General features: G+C 42.4%; 1 protein-coding gene across 4 annotated transcripts; it reads left to right on the forward strand.

Annotated features, from left to right (window-relative positions):
- The first annotated feature begins 7 nt into the window (after nucleotides 1-7).
- LOC116434795 (prohormone-2) lies at nucleotides 8-24988 on the forward strand. 4 transcript variants are annotated; one of them, XM_076367293.1, is made up of 11 exons: nucleotides 8-177; nucleotides 3305-3651; nucleotides 3994-4173; nucleotides 10040-10154; nucleotides 10226-10321; nucleotides 10565-10682; nucleotides 10848-11060; nucleotides 18526-18627; nucleotides 18712-18794; nucleotides 19219-19463; nucleotides 20181-24988. In XM_076367293.1, the coding sequence occupies exons 3-11, from the start codon at nucleotides 4051-4053 to the stop codon at nucleotides 20265-20267; spliced, it is 1182 nt and encodes a 393-aa protein (XP_076223408.1). In that variant the 5' UTR covers nucleotides 8-177; nucleotides 3305-3651; nucleotides 3994-4050; the 3' UTR covers nucleotides 20268-24988. The 4 variants fall into 4 exon arrangements, with proteins under 4 accessions (XP_076223408.1, XP_076223407.1, XP_031849404.1 ...); XM_076367292.1 differs by lacking the exon at nucleotides 8-177 and adding an exon at nucleotides 2865-2979; XM_031993544.2 differs by lacking the exons at nucleotides 8-177; nucleotides 3305-3651; nucleotides 3994-4173 and adding an exon at nucleotides 4477-4642.
- Nucleotides 24989-25450: the final 462 nt, after the last annotated feature.

The following is a 25450-nucleotide window of genomic DNA, read 5'->3' on the forward strand; positions in this document are numbered from 1 at the left end:
TGCTGTTCCGCGCGGGAAGGACGACGCTGTTATCATTATCATCGCGAGGACTTTGAATATTCATCGCGGCGGCAGCTTTCGCAGTGCGCCAAGATAGTGTTTATTCACATTTTAATGGTCCCATCAACATTCCCTCTGTACGACGCTGCGACACCGGAGCTCGAGCTTTTAGCACCTGTAAGAAGCTTCTCTACTATCGTTTGGAAACTGAAGCATCGACACTAGAACGAACGTTTCGCAATGATTGATATCTTAGAAGCATCGAGTACTCGAAACGACGTATAAAATAGATTCATCTGAATATTATAACGAACGTCTGCAGAAACTGAGAGTAATCTATTCTTACAAACTCTATAGAAACTTCATTATCAATCATATTAAATTCTTAGTTCTAGTGTTAAATGCATTAACCCTTTGAACTCTGTAGGCTCCAATATTGCACCAGGAATAATATTAGATATTTCAATGAATCTTAAAGAAACCACCCTAAAATTATTCGATTTTTCACGCATCCAAATTTTGTGCTAAGGAAAATACAGGGTCGAAGAAATGTTATAGCATTTCTAATTTTCGCTAGAAATACTATAAAAATTAGTTGCTGATGCATTACAAAACAACCTGGAGTGCTAAGGGTTAAACCTAATTAAACCAGCTGACTACATACGCCCCATTCTAGTCGCACAATGTCAAATCGCTACCTTACGACAACGTCATTCTGTCGATGATCTCGAGTAGACGTTAAGCATGAATATCATTCAGTTCGTTCGAATTTCAATGGAACATCGTTCTTCTGTTATTACCAGTTATACTCCACGGCGAACGCGGGAATAGAACGAGCCTACAATCTTCCTCTTCTTTCCCAGTAAATTGTTATCGACAAGGTAGTCGTATCGATCATGCCCGATACCTGTGTCGCAGGGCAAAGGGTTAAGAGAGAACTGGAGTATTCTCTTGAACCACTGTACATCTCGTCGGCCAGACGCTGGTTGTTTTCGTGTATCCACTTGACGAGACTCGCGCAAGCGTGCGCCCGATTCTTCAGGGAAATAGGTCAATTACGAGGAGATACGTAGCGCGCCGGGATGCGTCGTATCTCGAGTAAACACTCCGCGGAGGCGCGAGTCCGCTTCCGGGTATCCGCCGGCTGGCGCAGGGACGGCCGCGTTTAATTCATGCCGACCCGCCCCCGTCTTCTTCGCCGTCATCCTGGCGACGCGGATGAGATAGATCGATTAACACGTTAAACGCCACGAAAATCTTAAGCGTTTCCCCATAGAGTTTGTCTTCTGTAGCAAAGAAAAGTAGGAACAATTGTGAATTGTTTGGCGTTGCAACGTTTGCGTTACATTCTTTAACACTAGGTTTACGGGCATTTATTGTACGAATTGCTTTGTCCGTCGATTCACGTGAATCTCTCGTCCAGTTGATTTTACAGAATATCGTCTTCATCTGATCGGAAAATGTTGAAATATTTATAGTGAAAAGCTTCGGAATGCTAAGGGTTAAAGTCACGGTCCGGAGACACGAATTCGAGCTGTTCAATCTTGCCAGCGACGCTCGCTGGAAACCTCTGATTAGTTCAGGTGACTGTGTCCTCTCATCAAAACTGTGAATGTCACCCTTTGACGACGAAAATCGTCGCTTCGGCTACTCGAAGCTTCCATATTTGGAGTACCTTCCAAACTAATTTAACTTACGGGGTACAATGTCGTATGTATAGCGGTGAAAGTCATGTTATCGTTGTTATTATGTCTTTGTTAATATCTATAATGAACACGTTAAGTATTGTGTCAGGTTAGTTCTGTGAATTTCTCGCTTGTTATCCATCTTATTACTTATAATATCTTATTATCTTATTATCTAACTTATTATCCGCCACTTCTAAGTAGTGCAAGATTATTGAAAGTACACAAACCCTTTTGCAAACTCTGCTAAATTAAACACTGAATGCTTAAATCACAGAGAACAAGGAAACTGTGTACCGATTCCTTTCTGTTCGAACAGTTAAATCATTTCCTCACAACTAGGTACTCCAAACATGGAAGTTAGATCTCAGCAAAACGCCGACATTCGTCCGCAAACGGTTAATAATCTCGGACTATCTCCTATTCCCAGTGTCTATCAAAAATTTCATTCATTTGGTCTCCACTGCAAGTCTCCCGAGTTTATCCAGAGCGATCAAACACAAGGGAGCCGGCTCGTTCGGCGGAGTTTGTTTTCATTGGGGATGAATTACCGAATTGGGGAGCGTCTCGAGACCGTTCCCGGCCGGTCCGCCGCGACGATAAATATTTTGCACGACGTAACGCCGTCGGACGTCACGGCGCGCGTGGCGCGGAGGGGTGGGGAACGGAAAGAAGGGAAAAAAGAAGTTTCGTGCGTCGCTTGATCCCTCAACCCCTGTTCTCGTTCTTCTCGTTCGCTCTGCTCGTCTGTCCTCGTTTCCCAGTCTGCCTCTCTCTTTCTCTCTTTCTCTCTCTCTCTCTCGCCCTCTACCCCGTGCACAGAGTTGAAAAGCGAGCGTGGGCGTCCGGGTGGTTGCTCGTGGGCGTAACGGGGCGCTGCGTGGGCGTACGGCCTGTTGCGGGGGCTGAAGAAGTACGGCCGGGGACTGAATACGGGAAGCGGTGCCACGATTTCACCGTCGTCAGCGCGCGCTGCGTGCTCCGGACAGCGAGAGGAAAATCCGTTGCGAAACGCCGGCCCGGCGATCGACGTCGCCGTGCTCCACCGCAGGAATTACGTGCTCCCGACCCTCTTACGCGATGAAAATTGCAGCCCGTAACGTTGCCGAATTTACCTTCCAATTCGCTAATGCTGGCCTGTATTTTATCGAGCAACGTCGCGAGCTACTGGACTGGGGATTCCCCTGGTCCGAGGACTATCGCTTCTCTTGGTAACTCGAAGCGGATGGAGGGACTCGCGTGTGACTTGTTATGAACATTAGGGTTGGTGTATTCTTCTTGTAGGTTTTTAGAGGTTTGTGTAATTCTAACGCCTTGATCTATAGTAACGTGTCGGACTAATTTTGAACTGAATTTGAGAAATCAGTGTTCGTTTTCTTTAGAAGGAAATTGAGTATTATTTTTCTGTTATCAATGCAGTAACAGAAGTACAAGCATAAAAATTCTTTCTCTAATAAATTATTCCTGATGGGGTATTTACAGCGATCATAGTTAAAATAAATCATGCGAGGGATTAAGAATTACTGAAGGAGAATCTTAATAGTACTAGTTTCCTAATATAGACAGCTATAAGAAATATTTCTCCGATTCCTGGAATGATCACGTATTTTTGTTTTTAGATTTCACCTCTCAGCGGAACATGGATAAAGTATCTTTAGAAGGATCTACTGCGAGCGATCAAACTGCTAAAAAAGGCATGTAGGAGGTATTTATAGTGGTCTCATAAGAAGCTTGGTAATATTACGTCCAGCCCACGCTGTATTCCAGTAACTACGAGGCGAAAACGCTGGAACCTTATTTCCAGCGTGAACTGTTTTCCCCGCTCGTGCGACGATCATTCTCGCGAACGGCGCGCCTCGTCGGGAGACGACGATATCGTCATCCGTAGCGACATCGTTCCCCCAGCGACTGTGGCCGGAAGAAGAGGAGTGAGTTAAGGGGATGCTGCGCTAGTCGCTTCCTTAGGGTACGTTACAGCGCAGTTGCAACACTGTCGGAACTGCACGTAAAACTACACGGAGCTGCGTTCAGTAATCGAGCAATGATACACATAATATCGATGATTTAGCTTTACTAGAAACTCTACGAACGTACCCTTAACTCTAGAACTACCGAGCATTTAATACGATTAACATGCAATTCCTATAAAAATCATAACAATAGATTATTGTTACTTCTTACTGTTACTTCGGACCGCAAAGGGTTAAGCCGTTTATACTTCAAAACGCTACATCGCGAGTCACCAGAGTTCCTCAGAGAACTCGAAAACTAAAACTCCAAGATGGATTCTAACTGATTCTCATTCCAGTGTCAAGCCACGCTGACAAGCTCGCATTCGTCTGAAACCACCGGTAAGACACGCGTGATGTTATCGGCAAGCAAGTTTAGAGCAGTAAGACTCGCTAGGATGTTGACGTGGAGGAAGATTTCAAGGATAGCGGGCCGAGTGTGCCGCTCCGATCGGGTCATAGCGTGGGCAGAGACACACGTAAGCTCCACACACGCACACACACAGACACACACACGGCCACACAATAGGGGAGCGAAGCGCGTGTGTGTGTACCATGTTCCGCCCGGCGGTTGTTGCGGTGGCTGGCGTGTGCGCGCCGACGCCGCGTCATATCAGCCCCGTATCAACGCGGACGGAGGGTGGTTTTCGCACAGACGTCGGGGCGGAAAGGGGAGCGCAGAGCGCGGCGGAGGGGGCCGGCGTGGGGCGGAGGAGGGTTGAGGGATAGACGGTGAGGCTTTCGTTCGGGGAGGGTGGGGGTGGTTGATCGACCGTATCCGCCGCCGGTTTTCTAGTCGCCCTGCTGAGCCCCGGCGCTCATTCCGCCTCGATCAGCCGAGCACACCGGTTCTCCGCAGACCCCGGAGAACTGTTCTCACGAGAGAGAGAAACAGGCAGGAGAGCAGGAACCTTTCAAGAGAATACTTTGCAGGCGGCTTCGAGAAAGGTAGAGGAATCTTGAGATATTCTTATTTCCCGTGTATATTTCTCTTTCCTTTTTTGCTTTGTCAGGGACTGTGGGGAGTTGCACGTTTGCAACGAGAAATCCTTGAATGTTTCGTGTGTATATTTTGCTACTTTTATTTTGTTGTGGAAGAGAAAGGAACTTTTGAGAGGAAATTGTACAGGTAGTTTCAACGAAGGAGGAAGCTTGATTTTTTTTATTTCCTGTGTTTGTCTTTCCTTTTTTAGTTTGTCAGGGGACAGTGGGGAGTTGTAGGTTTACAAGGAGGAATCCTTGAATGTTTCATGTGTATTATATTTTGCTACTTTCTTTATTTTCTTGGGGAAAAGAAAGCAGGAACTTTTGATAGAAAATTCTACAGGTAGTTTCAAGAAAGGTAGAGGAATTTTGAAATATTTATATTTCCCGTGTATTTTGTATCTGACCCGTTTTCCTTGTTTTGCTGGGTGGGGGTGGTTCGTGGGGGATGTTTAATTGTATAATTCAGTGTAAATTTGGATCGCGGGGGCGATCACTCGATCGATTTAATTGCCCGAGCTTCCGTGAGATAAAGCCCGGCTAAAATTGGAGTTTACATCGGTTATTTCGAGTTATTTCGGAGGCTTCGAAATTATTCGGGTTGCAAATAGTTTGCTCAATCGCTCGGTAGTTTCCATATTTTAAATTACCCCCTATTTCATTTCAAATGCTCCATTGTTTTCTTAATTATCCCATTGCAATCGCACGATTTTTACAATATTCCTCATCATTGCAATTTTCATATTTAATCTCGCTAAAAACCACATAATAACCATTAGAATCTTAATATTTACTTCTCATACACTAGAAACTCCTCCCAAAAATATTTAACTAAATCCTCCCCAACTCTGAAAAATTCATTATCCCAAAACTTACATTTTCCAGTGAAACCCAAAAATGTCGCTACGTTAAATTAAACTTCGAACCGTTCCGCATCGCGTTCAAAAATGTTCCATTCACTTTCAACTCACCAATTTAGAAAACGTATTAATATACACCACAATCAAAATGCCACATTGCAGAGTAAAGCAAGACTCTTAGCATATTCCACATCCCAGCTCGAACAATTTCACCCTCGAACAATTTCGCTACCTCTATTTACAACGTTTCCCTTGGAACGTTATTTTCGGCGGGAATAAGAATTGCACAGAGCTCTCGAAAGTTGAAAAATGCGTTCGGAATGCGAGCGGGCGGAACGGGTTGACGTCAGCGTCTTACCCGCCAGACAGGGCTTGTCAATGGAGGCACGGTCAATGAAATGCATCTTTAATTGCGGGTCGCATAGACGCGTGCACAAACGCAAGAAACGACTATAGCGTTTCCGCGGACGCAACAAGTGTGCACGATTTCTGGGTCTACTATATCCGGTTCCGTTCGATTCCGCCGCCTCGCCGCGATTGGCCCTCGCCCGTGAACGAAGTCCGAAAATTCGACTACTCATGCAACGAAAATTGAATGAAATTGAAAATTGAACTGCGTTGCTAAGTAGGCTCTATACGAAATTTTCATTTGAACCGTAACAATTTTTTGTTTTATTTATCAATTCGGTTTCTAATATCGCGTTGCAATCGAGAAAAGTATCCATTGTCACTGAGAACACTGCGTAACGAAAATTGAAAGAAATTGAAAATTGAACTGCGTTGCTGAGTAGGCTCTATACGAAATGATTATCATTTGAACCGTAACAATTTTTTATTTTATTTATCAATTCGGTTTCTAATATCGCGTTGCAATCGAGAAAAGTACCCATTGTCACTGAGAACACTACGTAACATCACCGTAATGTTAACAAAATATTACCACCGTGTGTTTAGCTCTATACCGTGCAACTTTCGTCTGAAGCATTTCTTTGTGTCACTCGTACTCCTTCCGTTATCGAGTTTTGTCCAGGAAATGGCCGTTTGGCCGGACTATGCGACAACGCAACTCGCTGAACTTTTCAACCCCTTTCGATCTCGAAAGCTCTCGTCCGCGATTTTCACGGACTCTTCGGACTTGAATTCTGGTCGATTGGTTCTTGAGAATTGCAGCTAATTCCCTCGGTTGAGCATCTTCCATTCGACTCTCGAGCACGGAAATAAATGGCGCTTGAAGTACATTTCGCGTCGCTCGTTATTATTCGTTATAAGTAGGAATGCTGAAATTTGTATTCTATTCTTGAGTGAACTACTGACCTTGGATGCGTTAACCCTTTGTGCTATGAATTTTCCCATAACTGTTCTCGGATAAAGATAATTCATCACTAAAACTAGCAGTTAAATTGACTTTTTGACGTTGCTCTGTAGAAACTTCAAGGGTGCATCTGTTGAGACTTCAATTAATATATAATTCGGTTCGCGTATCGCTAAATAATTTCATCAATAGCTTCTCAGAGCATCTGTTATCTCTTTAACACTAGAACTACCGAACAGTCGAACTGAATTCTCAAATTTTTCTATGGGAACTTCAACAGTGCTGAATCTACGTTTATTCCACGGATCAATCATTACTAATAAAAAGGCACCATTCGATCCATCGATTAGAAATAGATTAATATTTCAAAGCAAAACTTTCAAAGGTAATCGTGCAATGTTATCTTCTTTTACAATTGTTTCCAATCCATCGTCAACCATTATTCAAAGACAAGTAATTTTATACCAGTTTAACTTTCGCCATAGATCAATTTAAACAGGGCCATTCTTGAATCCGAGATCGCCCACGTTCAATTCGAAACTACAGGTTACCGTCATTAATTAGACCGGCGATCCCGGCGCGTATTACCAATTAATCCTAACGAGGTTCCGCACTTTCGATCGGCCTCCCGCGCGAGCGCTGCATCGTTGCGCGTTCGTTTGAACTCTGACATTCCGGCGCGATAGAATGGCCATTAGGAAGCGGCGATCACCGAGCGCTTTCAGTGCTCTTGTCTCGCATTTACCGGTATCATCGAAGCGACAACTACAATATTTTATGTTACGCCCTTTATCGAACCTTTCATTGCGATTAAATTTATATTGCGGTGATTTTAAAGTCGCATTCACAGTGAAGCCATTAACAACTCTTAAATACACGGTTACTTATTGCATAATAATAGTTATTACTTATTGCATAATAGTAGTTGTATAAATGATATAGTATATACATTACAATGTTTTATAATAAATCTTTTATTGAATATTTCATTACGATTAAATTTATATTGAGGTGATTTTAAGGTCGCGTTCACAGTGAAGCCACTAACAACCGTTGAGTACATAGTTACTTATTGCATAACAGTAGTTGTATAAATGATGTAGTATGTACATTACAAAGTTTCTTTTCTTGAGAGTTTCCCCAGTCATTACAGTGACGAACTCCAGTTTCCTTATTTCGCCGTTACCGATATCTTGAAAGTTTGAAATATCCGGAATGATGTAAAGACTGAATAATTTCACTTGAATATTATAACAAACACGAAGAAATCTGTTATCATAATGTTTAGAAGGACTCCGTATAAATCGCAATGCATTGTTAACGCTACTGCCGAGTACTTAAACCGACTTCTGAAAATTGCTTCGCGAGAGCCGCAAGCGTGTAATTATTCAGATTTCAATTAACTTATATATCAATTTACTAAATCAGTTTCCGTAATAATTTCTGAAACAAGTACCTGCGGCTTTCCAATCTACTACCGACCATTTTCCTATAGAAACGCCAACGGTGCAATTCAGATTTTAACCCTTTGCACTCCGTAGGCGCCTCTCAGTCGCCACTCGATTTGGTATAGCAAAATTATGAAGTATAATATGTAACGTCAAGTTCCGTAAGATACATGAATATGTGAAATATTAAATGTCTCATGAAATGTTGACTATATTTCATCATAAAGTGTATTGGGTATTTCTGGTAGAAATCTCTTGTAGTGCAAATGGTTAATTGATTTCCAATTCCGTTTTGCGTATCGTTAAAACGTCTGTTATCTTCTCGGTAGTCGTAAAAGAAGAAATCCGGAGTGGGTCGTTCTGACTCACCTGGCAGTTCCGTCGTTAATTGTACACCTAATTACCGATAGAAACCGACCGCATTGCGTGAACTAATCGCGCGTGTGCAGCGAGTCGTGATTCGATTATCGGGGAAGAGTAGGCGCTACCAGGGAACCCCCGCAGCATCCATCTGCCCCGTGCCGCTGGTTCCGGCGCAGCGAATTCGCCGCCTCTAATTCGATCCCGGCCGTGAATCGATATTCCGACGATTAGATTAGGCACTCGGCTCGCTGGGCTCTCTACCGCGTCTATTTATAAAACGCGTCCGAACCGTGTAACATGGAAATTGTAAAATCGCGACGATCGTGAAGACCTTCTTCTTCGCGATCTTCCGTGATAAATTATTTTGCTCGGCAGTCTTCTGGCAGCGTCGCGTTAGTTTAGTTTCGCGTTGTGGGAGATTGTATTTTTATTATAAATTATAGGTTTGCGAGAGGTGTTATGTCTGTTATATTTGGATTGTAGATGTTTGTTATGATTCTGTACGATTATTGTAATATTTATTTATGATTGTCGCGTTGGTAGCAATTTTCTTTGCGTATTTTGTACTTTCTTCGAATAATCGTGATGGATTCAGGAATTTTGAAATTGTTCGAGTAGGAATATCGAGAATGGCGAAAGATGTGGTGTACTGTCGGTTCGGATCGGCGAAGCGTTTCCCGGGTCGCGCGTTCGATTGCCAGGTATCGATGGGCGTTCGAATTACGATGGAATGGTACCTGAGGATTTGCAACCTCTTATAGCAACCGCGACACGGTATGCCGGTTAATTTTTCACGTGCAATGGAAATAGATTCCTGACATTTCGCATTATGTGACATTTAAGCGTCTTTCGTAGTGACCTGCTATCTTCATTTCAACGTAAACTTCGACTTGTGCAGCGACGGGAGCACTTTATACTAACGACGCTTTCAATCTAGATTAAAAAACGAATGCGCCTGGGAAAGTGGCTGGTATCGATTTTAAGTTCTTTCGTCTTGGCTGGTGTCGAAAAATCAGGGGAATTTCTGTTTCATAGTTCTTTAGTTTGCTATTTTTATAGTTTCTTAGTTACTTAGATTCTTAGTTCCTTAGTTCCTTAGTTTCTTAGTTCCTTGGTTCCTTAGCTCCTTAGTTCTTTAGTTCCTTAGCTCCTAAATTCCTTAGTTCCTTAGTTCTTTAGTTCTTTAGTTCTTTAGTTCCTTAGTTCCTTAGTTTCTTAGTTCCTTAGTTCCTTAGTTCCTTAGTTCCTTAGTTCCTTAGTTCCTTAGTCCCTTAGTTGCTCAGTTACTCAGTTGCTCAGTTGCTCAGTTGCTCAGTTCCTTAGTTCCTTAGTTCCTTATTCAACCCACTAATCCCCAAACCTCATTGCCGCTTTCCAGATGATCTCGTGGGTAGGATTGCTAAGTCTGTGCTCGGTCGTTTTGTTGGCCGAATCTCTACCGCCATTCCTGGACCAGGAGGAGAAAAAGCCTTTACTGATCATAAGACCAAAACGTAAGAATCCAGATCCTGTTTCGACAAATTGTTCGACAGTCACCCCTTAATACACAGCGTTTGTTTCACAGCTAAGAAAGCGCAGGAGGTGCTGATGTTCGGTAATCAGCAGAATCATCAGCCGGAAGCCAATTCCGGAACGACTTACACGTCCAACACGGAGAAGAGTAAGACCCTTCAATTATCGTAGCTCTTAATAAAATCAAAAATCTGACGTTGCGCTCAAAATTGTCAGTCTCTGATTCCAAACGTACATCTATTTTTCTTATTAATTCCCAAATCGATTAAACTAAAGAATAACGATTCACTGTAGAATGTTAGTCGTTTATCCTTCTGTTTGAAATTGCCTGTTCCCCTTTATCCGTTAATTACAACTATTTCTACTAATCTGTATCCCATCTCTACCGTAGGAAACCTCCCTTCGTCGGGTTTGGGTGGATTGAAGGTAGCGCTAGCGAAAGAAGATCCCACTCGCTCGAAATCCTCTTCAGTCCGCGATGATTTCTCCCCTTATGACAAGAACTACGAGTAAGCGTCCCATCGACCTATTCCTCGATTACAGGAGAACAATCTTGCAACTTTACCACGTTTCGCTATAACTTTATTGCTGCAACTAACATAAGAACAATTGTGTTCACTCGACATCGCACGTTTCCATTACCTCAAAGTCGTTTTTCGGTGCCGTTCCGACAGGTTCGAAGTGGAGGACGATGTGAACGTGTTGGGCCAAAAGGAGTCCAACGCCTGGAACGATCCGCCGTACAGTCGTTACTACTCGAACGAGGACCGCAGGAAGAAGTCCGAGAAAGCTGCGATCGTCGGGACGACCACCACGAAACCGGCCACCGTCTCTTATCAATCGCCGACGTCCACGCAGCAGTCGGTGCAGCCGCAGGTGAAGAGAAGGTGAGTCGAAATGATTTGTTACTTCGAATTATCCTGTAATATTCATCCTTTAGAGAGAATGTTCAGTTACGAACGATACAGATTTCTTCTCCTTCCGGCGAATCATTGACTAGAGTCATTATAATCAACGAAGCTGTCGACAATCGGTTGAACTTTGCGTTTCACGAGTTTCCGAGTGAAATTTTAATTTATTTATTATTAAGTTTATTTATTATTAAGTGATTAATCCAATTACTAGAAACGCACGAATATTCTCAATCCTAACACGACTAACAAAACGCAAAAATTCCCGATCCGTATATATCGCCCCAAAATATCGAAATACACGTAGTTTATTTACAACGTACGTGGAAACTACTGCGCAGTAGAGTAATTGCTCAGCAGCTATTCCTGCCGGGCCGTTGACAAAGATAGTCGAACGCGAGAAAATAATATCGGCTCGCAGTTATATACGGTGGTTGCGTAACGTAGCTTGTTCCAGAAGCGTTTCCGACAGCCGGCGCGTTGGGGTAGTTTTTAATTGGTCAGCTGAACGTGGACGAGGGTTGTTGGCGAGACAGTTTGACCGTGTTACCGTCGCAATGTATTTCTCTGTTGGCCTCCGTCCTCTCTGCTTTTGCACTTCGGACGTGTGGCTGTGCGTGGGCGAACTCACCTGTGGAACACGCGTGTATACACAAGGGGTGGCTCTGCGTCGGAGCGGACGGTGAATCGAATTCGGTTGAACCGCTCACGATTGTTCCGCCACTCCTCGGTTTTAGAGAGAAGTTGGAGGAAGGGAATGAAAGGGAGAGATTGGGAAAATAGGAGAGCAGGGAGAGAAGTTGAGGGAAGAAAGGTTAGAAGAAAGAAAAGTGGAAAATATTGATGTTAAAATGTGGTGAAATATTTGGATGTAATATTGAGGAGTCGAGGGATTGAGTGATTGAAAGAGAGGATTAGAGGATTGGTACATTGAGAGACCGAGGGATTAATTAGTTCTATTGAAGGTGTAAAAGGTTTATGTTAAAATGTGGTGAAATATTTAGATGTGATATTGAGGAGTCGAGGGGTTGGAAGATTGAAAGAGAGGATTAGAGGATTGAAACATTGAGAGACCGAGGGATCAATTAGTTTTATTGAAGGTATAAAGTATTTATGTTAAAATCTAGTGAAATACTTAGATGTAATGAGGAGTCGAGAGAGAAAGATTAAAGGATTGAAACATTGAGAGTGTAAAATATTTAACAAAACAAAAGTGTAAAATATTTATATTAAAATATACATACAACATTTATATACACTATTGAGAAATCGAGAGAATCGAAAAATCAAGAGACCAAGGAACAGAAAAATCGAACCAAATATAAAATATAAAAACTGCGACTAATTCTAAAAGAAAACTAGAAAAAGAAAGATCAATAGAAAAGTAGGAGATTCAAAGAGAGGAAGATCAATAAGGAAACGATACAGGAACGAAGAAAGAAACAGTGAAACGAACAGAGAAACGTAGAGAAGGTTAGAAAGAGAGGAGTTCCACCCTTCGCGCAGCGAAACCCGAGGCGGGAGAGCGACATCATCCCCCGTTTTCTTCGACGTTCCTTTCTGAATGGGGATGAGAGAGGGCCGGCGAGGGCGTTGCCCCCGGCAGGAACGGCGGTCGACTTGACGACCAAGTCGTTCGATACGACTCGGGGAGGCTGTCGTTATCGGGGGCTGATCATGAACCGGCGAGCGCCTTTCCAACCCCCGGCAACCCCTCCCGCAGGAATAACTCTCGATTCCAATGCTGAGCGTACCAGTATTTTCTGCGCGTTCAGTCCTGCGGTTAACACGTTAAGCGCCACGAAAATCTTGAGCGTTTCCCCATAGAGTTTGTCTTTTGCAGCAAAGAAAAGTAGGAATAATTATGAATTGTTTGGCGTTGCGTCTTGTCTGTTACGATTGTTTTTTAGTCATTCGGATCTACATTGGATTGAAGTTTTCGATGATTAAATTATAACTTTTCTGAAAGATATGATACACTTAATTTAACTCTAACAGTTTAGAATAACAATTAGTAATACAATATGATTATCTATTTAACATATATTACATAACAATATGATATCTGAGTTTCTCTATGATACAAGTTGACCTCAGTGGAAATTGCCATCGCAATTCAGTTTTCTGAACATTTGACCGCAATGTGTTAGAATCGTAAAAGTTTCATTGGAAACTTGTTCCTCTATGCAAGAAGAGAATGTAGTAAATGTAATTGTTTAAGATTTGAATTATTTTAACATTTCTATATTCTAAATAATGCTACCCAACGCGACATTCAATTAAACGTGCACTAACGACAGTGCAATTCAATCAAACGATTCGACATCCGATTTTTCCATTCCACGTATTTTGCTCTATAAATCATACGGCATTCAACGTGTTGTCTCCTGTCTCCTACGAACTATGAACTGAAACTCCCAACGCATAATGAGAAAAACGCCAAAATTAACCGACGCAACGAATCCCATGGAATCTTTCCATCAGGCTATAGAATAAACGAGCGATCGCGCAGCGCAGCCGAGGAACGCCTCGCCTCGCGATAAAGGAAAACCGTTTAATTCGAATCGGAAGTCGATATTTTCGCGGCGGAGACGTATTTATAGCGGCCGCCCGTGTACACGGAAACACCGGCCGTCATTAATTAGGATGACGCGCGCGATGACGTACCGATCGACGTCGTCGGCCCATGAATTAATTAGTTTCCAGTCAGCCGGCCGACCCTTACGTCAAACTTTTATTTTTACGCGCGAACCTTAGACCGGCCAGGCCTGTGCATCGGCTGACCTGTAAATAAATGTCACAGGTCACCATTCCGCACACGTACACGTACACAGGGGGCGCATGCACACGCCCACGCGTTCCTGAACAAGGCTAATTCTCCGGACGTAAAGAAGAAACGCTCGCGAAGGGGAAAAAAAAAAGAAAGAGCCGGATGAACTTTCGACTGGATTCATTTTTAATGAGAGCCGCGGCGGGCTGCGCGGATGAATTTATTTATGGGGAGGGAACAATCGATCCTCGTTTTACAGCTGTACTCGGGAAATATTCGTTCCGGCAGGTTCTCGCGAATTTTTCCGAGAGAAACGCGCTTTTCTTTCTTTTTCTCGTGTCTCTCGATCCGGTTTCGTATTTTTTGGTTTGTCTGGTTCTTACGTCTTTTTCCTGGGTAGTTGGGAGCTTGAGGAAAGCATTGCTAGTTGCAGGAACTTCGTTTTAGTGAGTGGGTTTAGAAACGTGAAGAAATTTGATCGATTGATCGAAAAATGATGTGATTAACACTAAAACCGAGCAGTTGAATTGACTTGTTGAAGTTTCTTTATAGAAACTGCAAGAATGTCTATTGAGATTTTTATTGATTTGCAATTCAGTGCATTGCTACGTTGATTTCTTTAATGACTTATCAGAAACATCTGTTATTTTAATAATTGCACGAAGGAACTAGGAGAGGATCGTTTTGACCCGTCTAATTTTAGTGTTAAAATTCGGGGACGTTCGAGAGATACGCGAACAGTTTCGTTAGTTTCGTTAGTTTGAAAATATAGATCAATCCGTTGGAAGATCGAGGATTTCAATTTCCGATGGTTTTAGGATATCCGAAGCATCAGAGATCCTTCCGAGTATTAAAACGCGAGGAAGGTTTCCTTAATCCGTTACAACAGAAAGGAAATTAATTTCCATTTCGAGGCAGATTTCCCCCAACGTTGGCAAAGGGAAACGAGGAAAGCGTTCCATTGGAATTCTCGTCGGCTCTTTTCAATTAGTCCGGGAGCACGCGGAAGCACGCGGAACGCTGTCGCCAACAACCGCCTCTGAATATTAACCATAAACACAATGTCCCGCGAGTTTTAATTGAATCGCGCAATCGCCGGCTGGAATAACGAACTGGGAAATTGGCTCGCGTTAACAGGCAGCAAAAATAACATTGTTTAAAAGGGCACCGCAATTTTGTTACCGTTGAAAGAAAACACGGAAAAACCTTGGCACCCCGTGAAACTTTAACGGCCATCCCCTTTTAAACGTTCACTCTTAACCTTTGCGAAGCTAAACGCAAACTAAATGAAAATTATTTCACGGGTAACAACTAGTCTTAGTGCGGAGAACTTCGTTTAAATTTCGAGAACTTAGTTTATTAATATGTTGCATGTCATGGGGTTCACCGGTGACCTCAGCCAAGTCGAATTATTATACTTCATTCGATTAAACGATGATTATTTGAAAACTTTTCTATATTACAAGCAATACCACTTAATGCATTGATATCTGACAAGATAAACCTGCAATAATAATGACGTGATCTAATTATAGAAGTTACGTTACTTTCATTTTGTATAGTTTCCTCGGCAATATCGGTTAATTGTTTTATACAAAAACAAACATCGATTCGCGCACGTCATTAGCAATTTTACAACGGAAACCCAACGTGGCACGTTCCAGAAGTTAAAACTCTCGAATAAAACACTCGAACTTAGTCTTCGAAAGACGAACCTTCATCTCCAATTACATATTTCCCCTCGAACAATAATTCAGAAGAAGAACCCAGAAGAAAAGAAAGAAAACCGCTGTAGTAAAAGAAGAAACATCGCCGTTTCACATTTTTATTTTCGCTATAAATTATTCACGGTCGTCGGGAAATCGCGGTGGAAATCCAGGACGCTCCCTCGCGGTTGCACGTGTGTGTACAGCGGAGCGTAGGTGTGCCGTTGGTGTTGGTGCTGGCGCAGTCATCGGGGCTCGTTCGATACCCGTGACGCAATAGGGTAGCTTTCCAAGGGGTGGGTCCAACGAAAAGCTGAATGGAACCAGCGAGGTAAAGTAGGTCAGGCCAGACTATTGCTCGGCGTATCGCTGGCCAATCAGCTGACGGGAATAGCCTAGGCTAGTTACCATCCAGACTCCGCGAGATCCATGATAATGCACGGACAGGCAGACAGCTGGATAGACGGACGCGCAATCTGCTCCGCAGTTTGCGTTTCTGTGTTCCGATCACGTGCTCGCGAGCATTGTCTGCCTTTCAGGACACGTCCACGCGAATCTGCCTTTCACGCGGCTGCTTTAGGGGATTCGCTATTGTCGGGGCAGATCTTCGAATGCTGCTTTGAATAGTTGATACGGAATAAACGAACTGCTTTTCTCGCGGCGCTAACGTAACGCCAGCAGCGATTATTTCGGTGACAATTATATTCTCTTCGATCGAATGAATATAGAGAATGATAGGATATGAAAGGGAAACGAGTTATTCAGTTTGTGATTTGTAATGAGGATGTCTAGAGGGTTAATTTCATGGTTGTTACGTAGAATGTAGGATTGTCTGGTAGACTCTTAGTTCTAATATTTCATTGAAATCGATAAATCGGCTGAAACTATTGAAACGAATGAAGTTGAAGCGAGTCATTGAATCGTTAAATGTAATTTCGTAGATTATAACTTCATCTAACTGTATATATAGGATTAATTTCATTTTCTTTGCAAAACAGGTTCCCATGTAGATGCTTCGAAAGCTCGATATCAAAGAAACAGATTAAATTTCTATGATTCTAACGTATTTAAAATAGAATGAAGGTGTTAGATGCTGCCAAAATATATGTTCCATTGATCTTCGAAGACTTTTATATCGCGAGTGCGAGTTTCCCATTCTCATCGCATCTTCATCGCTTCTTAACGAAACGAGGATCAATTTCTTATTCCCCTTTCTACCATTCATTAGCAGTTACTTTGAAGTATCAAAATACATCGAATAACCGAGGTGAACGAAGCGCTCGACGACTTTTCGGTATAACATTCAGCGTCTACGCTGTTCATTCTTAGAATGCGACGGTTTCATTGAGAAAAATGGAAATCGCGGTGCCAGAAAACTGAGAAGAAAGGGAAAAGGAAAAGTTACGAGGTACAGTTCGTCGGGAACGAGCGTGAAACTTGGACGGTTGCCGGTCGTTCCCCGATCTGCCGTCCGCTCGAGGCGTCGCGTTATCGAATGCGAGTATATCGGCAGAGAGCATCGCGAGAAAAGCTGAATGAAACCACCTGACGAGTCAGTTCCGTTTTGGCATATGACCAGCCAATCAGCTGACCGGCATTAGAGCCGGTGCTGCGCTATCGATCAGTTTCCCCGTTGCACCAGGCATGCTCCACACAGGCCTGACCTAGGACAACATCCTAGCGCCCACGCGCAAACGCGCGCGATCTCCTCTCCCGACACCTCCGAGGATCGTTCTTCTCGTTCTCAGTGTCGTCATGCCTTCTAACCCCTCGCCCTATCATTGATTTCCTGCCACGTTCGACGCGGTACAGTTCTTCTTCATCTAAATGGAAAATAATGTTATGGACATTTTGTTAGAATTTGTTAGGGATGAGTATTTTTGATGAAGGTATTGTCGAGTGTAATCGGTTAACAGGTCGAAAGCTGCATGACTTTTCGTTATGTACATGAAGAATAATATTTTGGAAATTTTGTTAGGGACGCCAAATCGAATTACTATAGTTCATTTAATTGAATGACGATTATTTGACAGTATTGCTCTGATTAATTGCAGTGGGAACTTGTTTGCAGAATTTTAGAAAATTTTATGATTTTATAAAGTTAAGATTCAGTCCTTTCTTTCTGCTAATGATTCGATTTTCTCGGTGTAAAATGTTGAATATATCACTGCAGAATCTTTGAAATCCATAATGCAGAATTGCAGAATTTCTTTGAAAACTGTACACGATTGAGACGCAAAGTTGAATGATTTCTGTTCATTGACGACTCGGATATCGAGAGCAGCTCGCTGCTTTCCTCGCAACCTGCATTTTTCGCCTCTGTGCTTCCGTTACGGCGTATTGTTACTCGAATCTGTATCGCGCGCCATCGAATACGAGTATCTGCTTTCGGTCGAATCGAAAACCGATATCGTTTGTGCAGACGTATCGGTTCGAACGTCTGGAGCGTACTCGTCAACAGACAAAACACGTATTTACGTTTCCTTAACGCTTAGCCAATCGAATGGGAAGATCTCCCACTTTCCCCATAGCAACGCATTGTCTTTTATTTCCTTCATTTTATGTCTGTTATTTGATAAGTATTGAATTCGAGTTATTTGCAATTTGCAAACCTTTTGCCTTTATAAAAAGTTCTTGATAAAATCAGTTAAAGTTCAATTGAAGGTAACGAAAGAGGTTGTAGTGTTAAATAAAGCGTTAACGATCCATTACTAGAAAGCTCGCTCTTTGTCTCACAATTTATAGAAATTGTCAAAGAACGAGAAGACGATTGATAATATACAGTAGTATTGTCAACAATAAATCACAGAAGAGATCAAAGGATCATTGAACTCGCGATAAAGTATCCGACAATCGAAAGATTTCTACATCCGTCGATCTGACAAATAGAAAAGCTATATTTCTCGCTGTAACTTGTTCCGGACAGACCGAGCAACGTACAAATTGTTGAATTCTCCATTTGCAGCGTGCCGATTTACCAAGAGCCGCGATTCAAGAGGGAATTGGATATTGATCCGGAGGACGTGTTGACCCTCCTGTCCCTCTGGGAGAACAAGCGTCGTAACCGGTAAAAATGAATGCTCGTTACAATATTAACTGCGAACGAACGCGTCCGTTTTCGTGGAACTAACGCGACCTGCTGGTTTTTCAGGAACTGGCACAAATACATAAACGACGAGTACGAGAACCTGGACGAAGATGGCAACCTTCTTGAAGAGGACGACCCACGAAACGGTATTCCCAGAATGATTCAATTGATCATTCATTAATGATATTTGCTTGATTAACCGTTTGAGCGCTGTTTATCAGTATCAATTATAATGACGGTTTCGACTTTTTTATTTAGCAATTGATATTTTCAAAGCATTGAATATTCGAAATGATTTTGAAAATAAATAGTTCCACAGTACTATAACGAATGTCTGAAGAAACTGAAAATAATCTATTGTTACAATTTTTATAGGAATTGCATATTTATCGTATTAAATGCTCGGCAGTTCTAGTGTTAACGCGTCGACTGCCACGAGAATTAGAAATAATTATTAATTTCTCGGTATTACAGTGCTCATTACACTATTGCCTATAAAAATACAGTATGTCTTTATTTGTCAGAGTAATGTTACCATGAAACCTTTAACGTAATTATTCGATTGTTCAGTTATCCCGTGGATGGACTCGCCGTATCCTCCCCGCCACTACATGGATTCCCTGTCGCCGTCGGACATCGGCATCGTGCGCACCCACCCGCCGAGCTACTACGAGCAGTTCGGCAGCCAGTACGGCCAACAATACGAAGCCGCGTCTCAGTACGCCGGCAATCCTCAGTACGGGCTCGTTTACCCTCAGCAAACCTACTACAACGCGCCGGAGAAGAGGTTCATGGTCTCTAGGAAACGCTCGCAGGTGAGGCACCCAGCGCACTCCAAGAAAGAAGGATTCCTAAGCATCGACGTCCCTCGGAAACACGAAAAACACGAGGCGTGATTCGTAACCAACAGCGAAAGTAGTTTCATACTATTCACTCGGATCTTCCGACTGTCGCGTAAGCCCTCGCCTTACGATAACGTGTCAGGGTGATAGAATTCACTTGAATTCGTCAAATGTAACTGCCATTCATTTATTTCCAACGAACATTCGATGCTACTCGTCTGTTATCAATCTTTAACACGTTGAACGCCGCACGATTTCATAGAGCAAAATACACAAAATGGAAAAAGTACAATATTAAATCATTTGACTGAATGTCACCGCAATGGATAGCATTATTTATAATACAGAAACGTGTGCGAATAATCATAGTTTCATCGAGTGAATTACAGTAATTCGATTTGCTCGGGGGTCACCGGTGACTCCCATGGCATTCAACGTGTTAAACGCAGACGACTGAGTACAAAGTTCTCGTCTTTTTCTAGTAAACTAAGAACCATAAAGTTTCAAGCACAGTCGATGAACAGGGCAAGGGGTTAACGCGACTCGAACAAGAATAGTTGCTTAGGAATCTACTTTGAAATCCAGCTCTGCTATATTCGTTGTGATTAACAGCAACAATGCGTAGATAGTGATAGCATTATAGAAATAAATTTGACAAGCTGTACCGTGACATTCTGTTCCATTCCGTAGACGTACGACCCTTACTCGAGCGCCTCGCAGTACCAGATGAGCTCCCAAGCACGGGGATTCCCCTACCAGCACCGTTTAGTGTATTAAACCCGGCCGAGTTCGACCCGACAACCAAGAGAGCGACGGAACGACACAAACCAGGAATGAAACTAGGAAATTATCGTATTCCGGGAGAGCGGGGGTAGAATCGGGGGACGCGCGGCTATCTCCGGCGAGTTTCCCCTCATTTTCGCTATCCTGTCCTTCGTCGCGTGCATCCGCGCACGTGCTCGCGGGCCGGACGAGAAAGACTACTTCTTATACTCTAAGGGAACGCGTCGAACGGCGCTCGCCCGCGGGAGCACGCCGAAGAGGCGCGTGGCTAGCCGTGACAGCTTCTGAAATCTCCTTTGGCTTTTTTATATTTATATGACGCTTACTCTTTCGTGTCCCGATGGTGGTACCTTGCAGCGCCATTTACAGTAGGCTAGAAGTCGAATACAGTTTGATCCTTAACCCTTCGAGGACGAAGATTGCTGAAAGCATACAAAATCTTCTGCAGATTCTGCTAAATTAAACGCTGAATACTTAAATCATGGAGAATAAGGAAACTGTGTACCGATTTCCTGCGATTCGAATAGTTAAATCACTTGTTCGCAACTGGGTATTCCAAAGATGGAAGTTTGATCTCAGCAGAATGCAGACATTCGTCCGCAAAGGGTTAAAGTACCGTTTACGTTAGAATTAGAAGCGAAACGTAACTCGCTGTTTCTTTCCGGAATTGGATTCAATTCGAAATACCATTTTATGCGTTCACGACTGAATCGATGTGAAATATATTTCTGCGCGTTACTTTGCAATAGGGATGGTAAAGGGGATGCTGGGATCGAGGACGTAAAGGGTTCAGTGAAGGTACTATTATTGACTGGAAATATGAAGCTTTTGCTAGTAAGACGCTTCGCGAGTTTCGAGTGCTGCGGATATTTTATAAAAGGAAAGCTCGAGATGCAGGAGGCAGTCGCTCTTCGGCGCGCTCTCGCGCACTTCCGGTTCATACGGCGAAGTTGAGGGGCCCGTACACGTCACGATCCATCGTGCCGCGAATTCAGAATTCAAGAAAGAAAAGAACAAAAGAAAGGAAGTAAAAAACTTCAACTTCTGGAAGAGTTCTACTGTCTTTAATGCAAAACACGTTTCGCGAGTAATTGAAATTACAAGAGCAAAGTTCTCGTCAGGCAGAATGACTTAAAGGTATCTCGGAAAAGAAAAGCGAGCGGAATTGTTGAATCTCGATGAATATCGTCGCTCGACGGATCGTCGCGTGTACGGGTGCAACGGTGTACTGAGAAATTCCTCCGATTCGTCGCGGGATCTCGTCGCGAGGCGAGGAACGTGAACGTGTATCGGCCCCTTCGCAACGTTTAAGCTCCTGGCGCGTGCAACGCCGCGGTCCAACCGAACCATGGCGCTCACGCCACGACTGAAGTCCTTAAACAATCGTAGTATTCGAATCAAACTACCCCTCAGGCTTGGTTTCATCACTTCTCCGACTGATAGAGAGATAGGGAGCGATGAGTTAGGAGGGTGGATGCTTTCTTTTTGTTTCTCCGGAGAAAAAAAAGTGTTAGGCTAGACCGGTAGATTACCGTAGAACTCGAGGAACCAGCTAGAGAAGAAGACGAAAATGAAACGGATACGAAATTAAACGGAAAAGAAGAAAAACAATGGGACGATTGAACGTCAATCGGGGACGATAGAGAATAGTAGGTGACGTTAGATCACGCGAATTTAGAGGGTCGAGGCTGAAGAGATGTAATTTTCTAATCTTGTCGATTCGTTTCGCGTCTACGAATATTGTTATGTGTGAATATATCTGTGGACGTAAGGCAGAGAATCGCGTTTTCGAAAGTTTACTGGAACTTGGGCATGTTGGAGAAGCTCTGTGTTAGCATTTTGAAGAGAAACTATTCTTTTATGTCTTTATCGTCTTATCTTCGAGATCCGAACTTCCTTATTTCCGAATCCAATGTTAAATACAGATTTTCCTCGTTTGATTTCGACGTGATCTAGTTTTGAAACGATGGCTCGTGCCGTACCGCCTTACGACCACAAATATATGTATAAATATAAATATTTAAATATATATATATATGAATATATATATATTGTATCTAATATTTGTTAAACGAGAGAGTGACCGAAGTTCGATCGAGCTCGTTCGCGCGGTTTTTAATCCATCTGCTACGTGTTACTTTTACAACCAAAAGCAAAAAAAATGAAAAAAAGCTAGAGAAAAGGGAAGGGAGGAAGAATCAACAATTACAAAAAAAGAATAATAATAATAATAATAATAATACTAAACGGAGCGTTGTTGTAGAGGACAACAAAGGTTTGGCTCCGAACGTTCGGTGTTGAAACGCTAACGACATATCTTCTATTTCGATTCACGCTTTATATTCCGAAACCCGCTGACTAAACGTTCCCCTAGACTTTTTACTATTATAATCGTCAATTAATTTTCCTAGCCGTGTCACGGTCACTAATTAAATAACAATAGTTGATCGAGGCGACTGTTCGATGAGTGTTTAGTGTATATCTCGATAATGTTCAACTTTTTCAAGCTGATATACGGGCCGAATGGTTCAGGTTCTGCGACTCGATTTCGGTTCGAACGACTGGATACCATTTTGCGATCCGTAAACATCTCGAAATGAGGGTGACACAGTGTTCAAGTCAGTCTTCGAAGGATGATCCTTTTTGAACCACATCTTCATACATGTATTCGACCATATAGAATCTTAAAATAACGAATAATCGAGGTATCTGATAACGAAACATTGAGATATCGATGAAATTTATATTCGCGTTCGCTGTGAACGATCAAAATTCGCGAGCTGCTCGACGATCAAAACGGAGAAGATCAGCGTGACAAACGTTTCGTTAAAGATTCACGATGTTTCCGGAAACATTGAGAATCGACGAACGCGAAGAATTTCGTTTAAAATGCGCGAACAATTCGAATGTTCCGATCGAAATTGAACATTTCTTTGGAAAGCTTCCAGCGTGACCGACAAAATGGCGTGTCGCGAGACGGATCGGGCGCGCGGAATTTAAACCTCGGCCGCGGCCGCGACGCGTAAAAGTGTGTGGAACACCTGTTAACCGATAATCCATCGTCTACCAATTGTTAACCGAACACAGCAGAGAAGGTTGTACGTGGTTCGTGAGTCAGTGTCCGACGAATTCTGTTTTCGATCGAAACCAAACACGGCCTTCCATTTGCAGCAAACTTGTTCCGAGGAGACTGAATAATTTAGTCCTTTCTGTTTCTCGTTTCTCGTCGTCCGATGTCCGGTGTATGCTCGAAAAAGAGGAAGCGAATTAAAAGGAAAGAAGCTGAATGAAGACAAAAGAGAGAGAGAGAGAGTGTGTGTACGTGTGAGAGAGAAAGAAAGAGAGAGAGAGAGCAGAAGAAAATCGTAACAGGTGAGGAGAGAGAGAGATGAGGAAATGGTTTTTTCGAGACGACTGACCGTAAAGGAAGGGGGAAAAAAACCTTTTGTGACTTAACGCTATCACATATATTTTTGACGATCGTTTAGCGTGTAATTTAGACTTACTTCTAGCACTTAAGTATTACCGAGACGATGAAGAGTAATTCAGTATTTATTATACGACGCATACACACGTGTATATATATATGTGCGTGTACATGTATATATACATATGTAATTAATGTTACTCATAGACGATGAGAAGTATTAATTATTGTATAATTAAACTGATATCAATCAATCGGGCTTGCGTTTCATTCACACATATTTTCATTTTGCCGGTTCGAAGTGATTCTCGCGGCACGAGGAGACGACAGCTTACTCATGGCCTTTTTTTACGTCCTACGACTGTGTTTGCGTGGGTGTTCGTTGCCGAGATATTAACGGATTAAACGTAGAAATTCCGACGAATTCGAGATGGTAAACTCTGGAGACTGTTCTCGTTGTCGATTTCACCCCTTGAAGACGAATCAACTTTCAACGAAGCACGATTTTCGAATTTTCTGTGAACTGATTACGATCCTTTACATTAATATACTGTATCATCCGGTAGTACGGTGATTACATCGATTATTTATAATTACGACATGCGCCGTAATTCAACACCTTCGTGTTTAGAACTCGGTTTCCGTCGTTGGTCTTGAAAGGGTTGAAAGGATGACGAGCTCTAATTTGCAGTCCTAGGCAACGAACGAGACTCGAAGGGTATATCGCGATTTGGATTTTCAATGGAACTTTGTTCAGTCTCAATCGAACAGCGCTTGAACAAACAATGTTAACCAACACTCGAATATATCCGACATCGGCCAACCGTCGACCCGTTTTACTTTACAAATGGATTCTATGTGTGCGTACTATAAAATAAGTATCGTGTAAACGTGTCAACTTTCGAGATCTATATTACGTGTGCGTACTAAAATCGAATGATGGGGAAGATTAAGGGATGATTGGGGGTGTCGAAAGAAGATTAACATGATTAGGGCCAGATTAAACGGATTAAAACGAACAAAAAAAAAGAAAAAGAGGAAACGAATAAGAAATGCAGAGGAGACCGACGACAAAAGAATCGTGTGTCACCCGATGCCAGAAATATTTTTCAAACCCATGGTGCTTTTGATCGAACGATATATAATATTGTAAAACGACGAGGAGGAGAATTAACGATAACAACAATAATAATAATAATAAATAACTATATTCTATCCAGACGTATTCCTTATTGTAAGAATATTTTATTCTTCTCCCGGTGATTAAATACACGAGATGCAAATTGAACTGCGTTTGTTATTCATTCGACAGAATAGAAACGGATGGTTACTTAAACAAATAATAACACAACAATCTTCGAAATTATCAGTTTCCCTGAATCATTAGGTTCCCTTGTCGACGGATTTATTTCTGCACGATCGAAATTAACACTTTCACGTCCGCACGGTTCAAAAAAATTTTCTTCCCTGTCGCCGGAACTTTTTGCAAAGTTGTTCATTAAAATGGACAAATATAAAATATAAAATTCATTGCAACATAATAAACTTAGCTGCTTTTTATTAAATTATACGTGTAAATAAATGATATTTATAGTAATTTAATTAGAATATATTTTTTTATTAAGCTTCTCTTGAAAATAAAATATCTCCACTTTAACGAAATTCTGCATTTAATATTTTTCTTTTTGATGGTAGGTAGCAAAACAGCTCCCCAAATATAACGCAACTTTGCAACTTTTACACATCAAAT

The sequence above is a fragment of the Nomia melanderi genome, chromosome 4 (assembly GCF_051020985.1).
Source record: "Nomia melanderi isolate GNS246 chromosome 4, iyNomMela1, whole genome shotgun sequence".
Lineage (NCBI taxonomy): Eukaryota > Metazoa > Arthropoda > Insecta > Hymenoptera > Halictidae > Nomia > Nomia melanderi.

Coding starts and splice junctions, on each gene's coding strand:
- LOC116434795 (XM_076367293.1), top strand. CDS start 4,051: ATGTTATCGGCAAGCAAGTTTAGAGCAGTAAGACTCGCTAGGATGTTG. Junction 10,322..10,564: donor CACGTCCAACACGGAGAAGA/GTAAGACCCTTC, acceptor TCTCTACCGTAG/GAAACCTCCCTTCGTCGGGT. Junction 11,061..18,525: donor CAGCCGCAGGTGAAGAGAAG/GTGAGTCGAAAT, acceptor CTCCATTTGCAG/CGTGCCGATTTACCAAGAGC.